Source organism: Salminus brasiliensis, chromosome 22 (assembly GCF_030463535.1).
Source record: "Salminus brasiliensis chromosome 22, fSalBra1.hap2, whole genome shotgun sequence".
NCBI lineage: Eukaryota > Metazoa > Chordata > Actinopteri > Characiformes > Bryconidae > Salminus > Salminus brasiliensis.
In genome coordinates, this window is record NC_132899.1 from 4807027 (window position 1) to 4821501 (window position 14475).

Genomic DNA, 14475 nt, shown 5'->3' on the forward strand with positions numbered 1-14475 from the left:
CTGAAAACAGACCATAATATCTGACCCTTTATAAAACTCTCACTGAAACGCTCTGTTTTACCAGCGGGAGAACCGGAGAACTGCTTGTACTAGCTTCACTATATAGAGCTCCATTGCAGCAAAGCCAAAGCAGCAAACTGTAGGCATCAAGCACATATAGGCTGATAGACTGGGTAAAACAAAACACTGGGTAAAAAATAAGCTGTAAATTTGATTTTTCTCCGAACTACCTCTTTAATCTCTGGTCTCCTGCTTTAGCCCCCTCTCCCACTCTCTTATCTCGCCTTGCTTTTTATGGTTGCTTTTCCATCCTCCCCTCAAACGTTCTCAAGAGAGCATTTCTCTTCACACTCTCCACTTCTCATCTTCCACACCTGTTTCGAACAGGTTCCCAACACCCTCTCGTAAACACAAACCCACCCACCCACATACACCAGCACCATCACACCTTTACACTCAATGAGCACACACACACACACACACACACACACACACACACACACACACACACACACACACAGATACAGACACACACACACACACACACACACACACATACACAGACATGCAACCAGCTCCCACCTCCACACACTAACCATCTACAGATCCCCCAATCAATCCTGCTTCTACCCAAACACTATCTACCGATCCCTCCTACCAACAAACCCCTGCTCAAACCGCCATACTAACCTTCCACTGATCCCCCAATCAACTCTTGATCCCACCCCTGACATTAACCACCTACTCATCAACCCCTGGATCCAGCCCCTACACACTAACCATACACTGAGCCTAACCAATCAACCCCCCAACTAACCATCTACTAATCCCTCGCTAACCCTAACCAATCAACCCCTGCTCCAACTACCCTACTAAACATCTACTAATCCCTCGCTTACCCCAAACAATCAACCCATGCTTCGATTCCCCCACTAAACATCTACTAATTCCTCGCTAACCCCAAACAATCAACCCCAACCAACCAACTAACCCCTACTACAACTTCACTGATGCCCCAATCACTTCCAGATAACCGTATACTGATCTAACTAACCTCAATCAACCCCTACTTATTATTTACTTATCCCCACTTAACCCTCATTCTCAGCTCTGATTAGCTCCAGCTAATTATCTATAGACCCCTCCCCTCTAACTAATCAACCCCCTACATTAACCATTAACATATCCCCAATCAACAGCCTTCATTTTACAATCCACTGAACCATCAACCCCAGCACACACACCTCTACTGATCCCTCCAATCACTAAACCCCTGACCCCACACTATCTACTGATCCCCTGCTAACTCCAATCAGTCAACTCCCCCCACAAATACTAATCATCTACATATTCCTTTAGTCAACCCCCAAATTAACCATTAATGTATCCCCCAAACAACAGCCCACACTTCTCAATCCACTAAACCATCAACCCCAGCTCTCCTCCCCCTGACACACAATCAGTTAACCCTTGCCCCCCACACTAACCATCTACTGATCCCCTGCTAACGCCAATCAGGCAAACCCCCCACAAATACTAATCATCTATAGATCCCTCTAATCAATCAAACCCCCCAAATTAACCATTAACGTATCGCCAATCAGCAGCCCTTACTTCACAATCCACTGATCCCCCACTAAACCATCAACCCCAGCTCTCATCCCCAAACACACACCATCTAGTGATCCCTCCCATCACTAAACTCCTGCCCCCACACTAACCATCTACTGATTCCCAGTTAACAGCCAACTCCCCCACAAACACGAATCATCTATAGATCCCTTCAATCAATCAACCCCCAATTAACCATAACCTATCCCCAATCAACAGCCCTCACTTCACAATCCACTGATCCCCCACTAAACCATCAACCCCAGCTCTTATCCCCAACACATCATCCACTGATCCCTCCCATCACTAACCCCCTGCCCCCCTAAACTCACTACACTCACTAACCATCTACTGATCCCCTACTAACTCCAATCAGTCAACTCCCCCGCAAACACTAATCATCTATAGATCCCTTTAATCGTTAGCCATTACTTATCCCCCAAATAACAGCCCTCACTTCACAATCCACTGATCCTCCACTAAACCATCAACCCCAGCTCTCATCCCCAACACACATCATCCACTGATCCCTTCCATCAGTTAACCTCTGCTCCACCCACACACACTAACCATCTACTGATCCCCTAATCAATCAACGTCCCACCCACTGACCATCTACTCACCCCCCCCCACTAACCCATTACCCCCACCTCCCTCTAACCGTCTCAGCGTCAACTTTCTGCCCCTCCGTGATCCGCATGATTCCGGCTGATCGAGCATGAACGTCAGTGGCACACTTGATTAATCCATCACAGCTGTCGTAATCATCCCCGTTCATTAGTGTCCTCCTCTCCAGCAGCCTCAAATAATTACCAGGCCGGCCAGGCAAGGTGGACTTTTCATTTCACCACAGAAATGTCACCACTGTTAATGCATTCGGGGCGTCTTTATAAAGCGCTGCATTCAAACGATTAATTTCGTCCTACAAGGAATTAACCTGCGGGACCCGAGCTTTGGGACACAACAGCACGCCATTATTAAATTCAGACATAAACATCCATCACAGAGAGCAGTGGGAGTGACCTCGGCGGCCCGCTTGTTTTCATTTGTGGTGCTTAACCAATCACACACATCACAGAGCAATCAGGGCAAGCAAAAACAAAGTAAACACAAAAACACACTCACACACACACACACACACACGGCAATAGGCTAGTATTGCAGCGCCCTTAGTCTGCAGGGTGTAGTGGAGACACACTTGGAGCAGCTCCCAAATCCCAACATGCACGAACAGCTGTACAACATTCAGCCACTAGAAACCTAATCCTAATACACACTCGCTTGTAGTAACTATTTAAGGCCCGGTTTGGATCATCCTGACAGCAGTGTGCCGACATCCTTACCTTTATATTTCCTAGTGGAAAGTGACAGTGACCACAAACACCCTGGGGAATGACTAGGACCTCCCTACTGTAGTATAGTGCAGTCTCCATGGCATCCAAGCTGGGGTCAATGTGGCCAAGCCACCCAGCTGAGGGTCACTGCACTGTACACATCATTAACATAATAATAATAATGACAACATAATAATTTCCAGCATTTCTTTAAGTGTATTTTTAAAAGCCTGTCAGCCCAGCTGACTTATAAGGCTGTCAAAATATCCCTTTATGTAGAGCGCTGCCTATAAATATGAACCACGGCAGGGCGTATTCAGCGACTCTGTTCAAAGGCACTTAAGAGCAATATAATACATCACGTCGAAATCAGAAGTGCAGTATATTAAAAGCCGCTCCTGCTGCATGATTCGCTGCAGAGCCAGAAAAGAGAGACGTTTCCAGATTCAAGTGGTTGTTGTTTAATCGAAGACTCACAAATGCAAATACATCGACTAGTCCTAGAAACGTGAGCGCAAGGCTCCAGCACAACTGTTATTAATCACCTCGTTATCAAACACAACTCATCATCACAGCATAACCTGCAATCAGTTTATCAATCAGAGCAAACTTCACCATCACAACAACATAAAACATAACATGCATCATTATCACAACACAACTCAAATAACAAACTCAAACACCTCATATTATCATACACAAATTGTAATTATTGGTATTATTCTCGACATAAAACATAAGTGATCAAACAACATCACTTTTTATAATACACAATATACACCATTATCACAATATCACCCATTATCACAATATCACCCATTATCACAATATACACCATTATCACAATATAACTCATTATCAAACGACATAAATCATAAGTCCCTAGTTATCTTACACAACATAAAAGCATACTATCACTAAATAATAATAATACACAACATACGCCATGATCATAACGTAACTCATTACCATACATTAATTGTCAGTCATTATTCACAACATACATTATCAAACAACAGTACTCATCACGTTTTATAATACACAATATCACTCATTATTACAATATAACTGACACAACAAACTCAAACACCTTGTTATCATACACAACATAACTAACATTACTCATTATCACTTATAATACACAACATGCATCATTATCATGCCATAACTCAAATTACAAACTCAAACACCTCATATTATCATACACAAATTGTAATTATCGGTATTATTCTCGACATAAAACATAAGTGATCAAACATCACTTTTTATAATACACAATATACACAATTATCAATATCAATAATATAGTTATATTATCACAATATAACTCATTATCATAATATACACCATTATCACAATATCACCCATTATCACAATAAAACTCATTATCACAATATACACCATTATCACAATATCACCTATTATCACAATATAACTCATTATCAACTGACATAAATCATAAGTCCCTAGTTATCTTACACAACATAAAAGCATACTATCACTGAATAATAATAATACACAACATACGCCATGATCATAACGTAACTCATTACCACAATGTAACTCAAACAACACCTCATTATCATACATTGTCAGTCCTTATTCACAACATTCGTTTTCAAACAACAGTACTCATCACTTTCTATAATACAAAATACACACCATTATCACAATATCACTCATTATCACAATATAACTCATACAACAAACTCAAACTCACTTTATTATACACAACATATTTCATTACCAGTGTAACTCATATTCAAAAAACATTACTCATAATGTAATTATTGACATTATTCACAACATCAAACAACATATCTTGCTATAAACAACAGTTCTCACTTTTTATAATACACAACATACTCCATTACTACAATATTACCTACACAACAAACTCAAACACCTCATTATCACAATATAACTCAAACACCTCGTGATCATACACAACCTAACTCATTACCACAGTGTAACTTATCAAACATACCTCATAACTCCCCCAGTTATCTTACACAACATAACTAACAATACTCATTATCACTTCTTTATAATACACAACATACGCCATTATCACATATCACACAACTCAAACACCTCATATTACCATAAACAAATTGTAATTGTCATTACTCTCAACATAAAACATAAGTTATCAAACAACAGCACTCATCACTTTTTATAATACACAATCTACACCATTATCACAATATCACTCATAATCACAATATACACTATTATCACAATATCACTCAAACACCTCGTTATTATACACAACATATTTTATTACCAGTGTAACTCATATTCAAAAAACATTACTCATAACCCCCCCAGATATCTTACTCAACATAACTCACTATCAAACAGTACTGATAATCACTTTATGATACACAGCACATGTCATTATCACGCCATAACTCAAATAACAAACTCATTACCATAAACACCTCATTACCATACACAAATTGCAATTATTGACATTACTCTCAACATAAAACATAAGTTATCAAACAACAGCACTCATCACTTTTATAATACACAACATACACCATTATCACAATAACTCATTATCACAATAACTCATTATCACAATCTACACCATTATCACAATAACTCATTATCACAATCTACACCATTATCACAATAACTCATTATCACAATAACACATTATCACAATCTACACCATTATCACAATAACTCATGATCACAAGATCACTCATTATCACAATAACTCATTATCACAATCTACACCATTATCACAATAACTCATGATCACAAGATCACTCATTATCACAATAACTCATTATCACAATCTACATCATTATCACAATAACTCATGATCACAAGATCACTCATTATCACAATAACTCATTATCACAATCTACACCATTATCACAATAACTCATTATCACAATAACTCATTATCACAATCTACACCATTATCACAATAACTCATTATCACAATCTACACCATTATCACAATAACTCATTATCACAATAACTCATTATCACAATCTACACCATTATCACAATAACTCATTATCACAATCTACACCATTATCACAAGATCACTCATTATCACAATAACTCATTATCACAAGATCACTCATTATCACAAAAACTCATCACAAGATCACCACAAGATCACTCATTATTACAATAACTCATTATCAACTATAACTAACATAACTTACTATCAATAACATCACTCATTATCACAACACAACTTATAACCAAACTACACAGTCCATTATCTCCCTGTTATTAAATACAACATAACTCATAATCACTCCATTACCATATAAAACACACTGTGCACGAGACCCAGCTCTGCTGCGTGTGATAACCTGTTATCACAGCAGACCTGGGGGCTCGCGCTCCACATAACATCGCATAACTCTTACCTCCGTCGTCCAGGCTGTGACCCAAACACGCGCCTAAGAGCATCAGAAGAAGGGGGTGCAGAGCGGTCAGGCGCGCGCAGCTGGACCTCCGCGTTTGTGCCCACATTCTGCCCGCGTGCGGCGTTTGACCGGGCGGATCACTCACGGCTACAGCACTTCAACTTTCTTCTTCATCATCATCATCATCATCATCATCATCTTCATCATAGTGAACCGAGCAACAGCTGCAGCGCTGCTCACATTACACACTTCCAGCACATGCACGGTCAGCTACTACAGTCCAGCCTGCACGCGAACTTCCCCCAGCACGAGAGAGAGAGAGCGCGCGGCGGGAGAGAGAGGTGAAGAAAGAGTGGGGGAGCTGGGAGCGCTGCTGGAGCGCGAGCGCAGGGGTTGTAGCTGCTCCTGCAGAGAGAGCTGCAGGTCAGCAGCGCTGCAGCGAACAAAGTGTTGAATTGAGAGCGAGCACGTGCTGCCCGGGGTAAATGGGAGGGAGACGGGGTGGGGGAGTGTGTGGAGGGTGGGGGGGGGTTGAGGGTGAGCTGAGCTGCATGGTCCTAGCGCCTCCCGATTCACCCACAACAACTAATGATGGAAGATAGTGGGACACTGTATGTCCAAAAGTATGTGGACACCTCTCTTAGCCAACGTTCCTTCAGAAATCTAGGAGTTAGTGGTACTCTTTGCTGCAGTAACAGCCTCCACCCATCTGGCAGTGGTGGCTCAGCGGTTAGAGCGCCGGGCTGTCGATAACAGGGTTGTGGGTTCGATTCCCGGGCTCGGCAAGCTGCCACTGTTGGGCCCTTGAGCAAGGCCCTTTACCCTCTCTCTGCTCCCCGGGCGCTGGAGTTGGCTGCCCACCGCTCTGGGTGTGTGTGTGTGTATTCACTGCCCCTAACACATGTGTGTGTGTGTGTGTGTGTGTGTGTGTGTGTGTGTGTGTGTGTGTGTGTGTGTGTGTGTGTTCACTACCAGATGGGTTAAATGCGGAGGACACATTTCGCTGTACACTGTACAGTGACAAATACGTGCACCTTTATCTGGGAAGCTTATATGGTGCTTGCTGGAACATTGCTATGAGGATTTGATTGCATCAGAGTGCAGAGTGTAGTTAGAATGCAGTTTTCAAGTAGTTGAAGCAAATATGCCGAGCAAAACTCCCAGGTGCTTCAGGTGTTGCTGTACTCTGTGGGTGAACTGATCATGCTAAATTTACCCCTAGGTGTGAGTGGTGAATTGGGTCAATACAGTACAAATACAGACACCGGTCAACTCACACACGTCCTCTGAATTTTAATAATGGGTAATGGTAAATCTTAATCTTTGGGGGACTATTTTGCCCTACAACACCCTGTCTAAAAGACCTCTCCTCCATGAGTGGCTTGAAAGGCGTGGGCTAGAGGGGTATAAAGCCCCCCAGCAGCATTGAGCTGTGGAGGAACTGTGTTCTCTGGAATGATGGTGGTGCCTCCTGCCAGTACTTTTGGGATGGGTTGGGGAGTTGTGGAGGATGAGGTGGGGTGGTGATCATCATCCAACAGCCTGACCTGATTGCAATCAAATCCTCACAGCAATGGTCCCAAATATAGTAGAAAGCCTTCTTCCCTGGACAGTAGAGACAGTTGCTCCAACATAAGCAGGATAAGCTCAATAAAGGATAGACACAATAAATAAGCAAGTGTCCCAATACTTTTGTCCATAAAGTGTACATTCCGAATTAATTCATTAATCAATTAATTGATGACATTAAATGGCATACCAGGCAGAGAGGGTTAATAATGACGAACTTTGAGCGTTTTATGACCCTGTCAGATACAACGTGGCAGCAGGTGCTGTTTGAGCTCATTAGCATACTGCGTCCCCTGCTAGTACTCATTACTATTATTTCGGCTGTGTCCGAAACTGAAGGCTGCAGTCTCATAGGTCAGTACCAGTAACAGCAGAGTAGTGATTAAGGCCTAACCGATCACAAAGACAACAGTACGTTCTCAAAGTACCATGCTATCTATAGCCCACTGCTAGCTGTAAGCGTGTAGCTGTGTTAGCATCATCTGTTAGCATTTCTTCACTCAGCATGTTTAACTGTGTTTATCCAGGTAGGGTTGAATGATGAACCTCAAACATTGTTGCTTCTTCTTCAAAAGAACATCCAGTAGAACCAAAACGGGCCGATTCCGAAACCCCAAAACTGTTACATCACAGTCTTGACTCGCTTTATTTACACCCCCAACATTTACACACACCCCTGCTGGTTGACTAGCTAAGCTCCTGACCAGCATAGGGTATGTTTCTGTAAGGTTGATGGTCTAACTGGTCTACAAGCATGATCAACCCGGCCAAGCTAGTCAACCAGTATGAACAGCATGACCAGTAAGATCAAGGGGGTCGACCAGCATGACCAAAATCAATTACAACATACATTATGCTGGTCATTAGCTGGTTAGCTTACCAGAATAGGGCCATATTAAACAGGTAACCAGCAAACACTGGTCTTGAACTGGATTTTTGACCACTAGAAAAGCTTTTTGAAGCTAAAACACAATGGCTACTTCAGGAGAATATGGAAGCAAAGCTAAACATGCTAAAAGCTAATGCAGAAAAACGCCTGGACGCTCGTCTTCCGTGGATCTTAAAGGATGGCGGGTCGAGCCGAGCCGTACTTGAAGCTGGAAGGGCTCTTGGTGCAGATCGGTTTTTGACCATCGCCATCAAGTACGGAGGGTCTGGTCCATAACCACAGCTATGCTAAGCTATACGACTGTCAGCTGTCACAGTTCTGTAAACTAGCCAATACAAGCAGAGCTTCTCAATATTTTAGGTCAGCATTTTCACCCCAATCATAGCCAAGGGCTTTGTAAAGGGCTGGATATATTAGGCAGCAAGTGAACAGTCAGAATCTGAGACTCTAAGAACCCAACTGGTTCTTAACATCAGGCATCAGGTCTTGAGGGTGAGTGGTTTTCCCAGTATGCAGTAGTCAGTACCTACCAAAGGTTCTCCAAAAAGGGGACCACCTTTTGAGCGTTGACCAGGTCATGGGCACCCAAGGCTCATTGATGCTCTTGGAGGCCCCACCTCACAACTTACTTAGGTGCTAGGATCTGCTGCTAACATTAGTCTGGGTGCCACACACCACAGGAAACCTCGAGAGGTCTTGTGGAGGCCATGCCTCGAATTATCAAATTTGTTGTGACGGCACAAGAGGGGCGTACTCAATATAAAGCAGGTGGTTTTAATGTTATGGCTGATTGGTGTGTACATACACTTTTAAGAAGTTTAGGACACTGCGCTTTAATTCGGACTCCACTGGGGGCCTTCCTACCTTCCTACAGTCCGAATCTGAGACACTTTGACAAGAACCCAACTGTGATGTTCTAGACGACTGGGTCAGGACATCTACAAAACATCATCAGGCATCAGGTCTTGAGGGTGAGTGGTTTTCCCAGTATGCAGTAGTCAGTACTTACCAAAGGTTCTCCAAATAGGGAACCAACCAGGTCATGGGCACCTAAGGCTCATTGATGCTCTTGGAGGCCCCACCTCACAACTTACTTAGGTGCTAGGATCTGCTGCTAACATTAGTCTGGGTGCCACACACCACAGGACACCTTGAGAGGTCTTGTGGAGGCCATGCCTCCAATGATCAAATTTGTTGTGCGCTTCAATTCGGACTCGACTCGGGGCCTTCCTACCATCCTACCTTTCTTACTTATGGGTTCAAATGCACAACAGGATAAAAAACAGGTGGTCAGCGGTGGCCAGTCCATTTAAATATATTAACTTTTAGAAAGAAGGGCCCTAAAACCATATAAGCAAGTCTATTCGAGATTACTGGATACCTAACAACTAGATGCAGGTTGAGGCAGCTTGGCTTAGCTTGTGCTTGTAACTGTATGCCTGTATGAAAGCTTATATTAAATATTAGCCTTGATTAGCCTATAACTCCTGACGAAGCAGATATCAGACACCAACCATGTGGGCAGATCAAGAAAACTGGTATAAATTTGATTTTTCACTTCTTCTTTTTTTTCCAAAATATCTCTTTAATGCCACAATGCTGCTGATTTATCTGTGAGCTCGGTGCTTCAGGCCTAGCAGGGTGTCACTGATCGTCAGGTTGAGGGTCTTTGAGATCTTGCAGAAAAAGAAAGCCTTGTTTGTTTGCATGAGTGAATACAGAGTTCGTCCATATTGATTTCTGAGGCCTTCTAATGTAGGTCTGCTTTTCTGAAAATGAAATAGAATGAGCTGTGGGTCTGAATCAGAATATTGGATTTTGGCGCAGTGCATATCTCACATGCTCTCACAGCCTGGGCTCTGTGTGTCTTCCCCACTCGGTCGGGCTGCTTTTGAATATTCGGTTAATTATTCAAACACAGCCATTGACAGCTCATTACCTCTGCTTGAGGTGTTCGGGGAGCCTCCAAGTGAGCGTATGCATGTGCAAGAGGGAAAAAAAAAAAGTGTGTGAGAGAGAGAGAGTTAGGAGAGAGAGAGAGGTTAACATTTCCATTTCCTCTTCAAAGTAATTTAAGGCTATATAGAAATCGGGCATCCATATGTTACACTGCACACACATTGACATTCACAGCTCTAATCCAATCACTGCCCACGCTGAAAGAGACGCTTCAGTGAGAAATCAAATTTACACAATTTCCCCTCGTACCTCAAATTGATTTGATGAGTCAAGACATATCTGCTGTTTGAAGTTTGCTTCGTTAGTTTTGCTCCGGATCTGGATCACTGTGACTAAGCCTGGATCACACAAAGGGGACACAGACGTCTGAGCTGACTTTTGAGCTTCATTAGAGTCGTAGTGCCGCAAACACTAAACACCTGGCGTAAAGCAAAATGGGGACAGTGAGAGGTTGACTAGCCTAATAGCTATTGATATTAATGTAACTTTATTGTTTTTATACCAATACAGGGCTGTACAGGACAGGCAAACACTCATAGGCTACGTCTCTGCTGCAGAATAGTTAAGGTCATGATAGTGCAGGAGTGCAAGGACAACAGAGAAGACAGGGGACAGGGGACAGACAATACAGCTCAGGAAGAAAATAAGAGACCACCCAACATGATCACTTTTGTAAGCCGCACTGGATCTGAGCATCTGCTAAATGTCTTAAATGTTCATGTAAATGAACTGGAAGGAAGAATAATCAATAGCAGTGTGTGTGTGTGTGTGTGTGTGTGTGTGTTCAGGTTGGGGTTGGTGTTGTTGGTGAGACAGTTTAACAGCTGGAAGAAAAGGTCCTTAAATCTGGTGGTTCTTGCTCTGTGCCTCTTTCTCAAGGGCAGGAGTTGGCTGAGGTGAGTGGGCTCCGAGGAGATGCTGACGGCCTTCCCCTCACATCTCTTACTGTAGAGGTCCTGAACGGATGGGAGGAGGGCAGCTGCAGTGATGTACTGGGCAGTTTCACCACTCTCTGCAGGCCCTGCAAAGATATTCCACCATCAGGCCGTGAGGCAGCTGGTCAGGATGCTCTCCACAGTGGACCTGTAGAAGTTGCAGAGGAGCTGTTGTGGCCGGTTGCTGAGCCTTCCTGACGATGTGTGATGTGTTGAGTGAGCAGGTGAGATCCTCAGATATGTGGACACCGAGGAACTTGAAGCTGCTCACTCTCTCCATCACCATGAAGTGACATGTGCAAAACTTAAAAGGCATCTAGTTTATATGGTGCTGATATTTTGTACACTATATAAAAAAAAAAGTATTGGGACAAACCAAACATTCAGATGTTTCATATAGTCTCATTGCCATAGATCTATAAAATCAAGCACCAACAAACCATCCAGTCTGCCTTAGTGGAAGAATGGGTGGTTCTAAAGATCTCACTGAACCACAGAGAGCAGCTCAGCCACCGAGTGTCTGTCAGACCACGTAAAGTTACAGAGCGGGGTCAGGGCCGAGTGCTGAGCTCAGAGCAGAGTGCAGAAAAGCCTCCAACTGACTCAGTAACTGCAGCAGAGCTCCAGACCTGCTGCTGCTGGTAGAGCTTAGAGTAAAGGAGGACCAGCTCCATATTAATACTGCTTATGGGTTTAGAATGGGAAGTCATAAAAGCTCCTGTAGGTGTCCAAATACTTTTGTCCATATATTTTTAATCTTTAGAGATACATTGGGTGTTTTCACCCAGAGCGTCAAACAAGCTAGGACTGCCACTGTGACCTCCTACCGATCTCAATCAGCTGGCATAACTGAGGTACTGATTAAAATGACACTTGAATGATCAGCAGTCAGTCAGTGATAATGGGTTTTGAGCAGATTCCCTGAGGTCTTACTGTCCTGCCAGTTATATTATTACAATGAGTAAAATCTTCCAACAGCAACCGTATCGGACCTATTAGGGTGTTGGGAAGAGTTTTGGCTAGAGATCTAGGTCCAACTCACTTCCACCACATTAACTAACACTAGGCCCAACTCAGGCTCCTGATCTGGGTTCAAATCCAGAGGTCATTGTCTAAACCAGTGGTTCCAACACACCTGACACAGCTAATCAGCTAATTAACAAGCCCTTCCTGGGTTGAAGGTGGTGTGCTAGAGCAGAAAATCACTATAACGCAGGGCAGGGGGTCCTTCAGGACCGGGGTTAAGAACCACTGTTGTAAAAGACATGTCCCGTCCCCTTTGTAGGGATCTTGGAGAACACAGAGCCCACCCCCTGAGGATGGAGCGTGTACTGTACACTGGAAATGCGGTGTATAGATCACTGGTTCCCAACCCTGGAGTACCCTGTCTTGCACATTTACCCTGTTTACCCTGCTCCAACACACCTGATCCATATCTCATATGATATAATATTAGCTTAAGATTGACCACATTTAAGGTAAGGAGTGCAATTGATCAGATAAACCATTCCCATATGGAAATCTGATATAGGCCAATATACAGAAATGATATATACATTTATACATATATCTATATATAGATACATGGGCTATCTGGAATATCTTAGATTTCCACATTGGTCACTCTGTTATTAGCATAATAAGCTATATAGAGGCTGTCAGTGGTCAGAGAGGCCGTCACATGGCCCCAGCAGTGTCAGCTGTGGAGGTTCTGCTGCATTTGCTGTTCATCTGCCCTGCACACGGCCCCACATGGCCAGCAATGCAGGCGTAAAGCAGACAGATGTCAGCGTCGGCACTGCACATTATTCAGAAGCTACACAGCGCACACACACACACACAAACACACAATCACACGCACACACGCACACACGCACACACACAAACACACAATCACACACACGCTCACATAAAGAGCTATATTATCCGTAAGCTGCGGCCCACTGCGAAGAAATATGCCAACAATGAAGCACAGTGCTGCTCTGTGCATGGAAATTGGAGAGAAGTGGTCATTATGCTCCTTTTGTGTGGTTTTACATGTACAAGTGCACTCGAGTGCTATAAAAGAATGCATTAATAAGTGGAGTTATTCCTCATCCATTATTTTCAAAGAGGGCAGAAGTATTTGGATATAAAACTACTGGGTTTAAAATCACAGCCCATCCAGCAGCAGAGCGCTTCCCCCACGGCTTTTAGAAAGATGAAGCTCTGTACAGGTGAGAGATGGATGAGGAAACCTCGATGAACTGCAATCAGACAGTGGTTCTAGTGCACACACAGTAAATCACCATCGGCAGGAGAATTTGAATCTACAGTAGCAGCTTCTTTTTAAGAGCGGAGTGTGATTTTCAGCAGGAGCCTGGAGGGAAGATGTATTTCTTGGGACGAACTGGAGTCTTAAGGATAGATACAGAAGGCTGAGTCCAATCAAATCCAATCAAATGTATTTGTATAGCGTTTTTAACACTTGCCGTTGCCACAAAGCAGCTTTACAGCATCAGTAATCAGTAAAAAGACAAGAAATCAACAACATAAGAAGACATGAAAACCTAAGACCCCCAGCCAAAAACTCCCTCAGAGCTGGAGGAAGAAACCTTGGGATGAACCAAGACTCACAAGGGGGAGCCGACCCGTCCTCCTCTGATCAGAATTATTTATTAATTATTGATAAAGTCACTGAACCACTGCATAAGACTGTTCTACTGCTCAGGTGTGCTGATATCATCATAATATCATAATACAATAATCACAATTATTATAGTATAACTAATATAATC

General features: G+C 43.1%; 1 protein-coding gene across 3 annotated transcripts in view; it reads right to left on the minus strand.

Moving 5' to 3' along the window:
• The window catches only part of adam12a (ADAM metallopeptidase domain 12a), a 166141-nt gene extending 159439 nt beyond the window's left edge, over positions 1 to 6702 (minus strand). Inside the window, exon 1 of one of the 3 annotated variants that reach the window (XM_072666630.1) lies at positions 6347 to 6701. In XM_072666630.1, coding sequence (XP_072522731.1) covers positions 6347 to 6452 — 106 coding nt within the window. In that variant the 5' untranslated portion in view covers positions 6453 to 6701. Of the gene's footprint in view, positions 1 to 6346 lie in introns of all 3 variants that reach the window. The other 2 variants (XM_072666629.1, XM_072666631.1) reach the window with 2 other exon arrangements.
• Positions 6703 to 14475: the final 7773 nt, after the last annotated feature.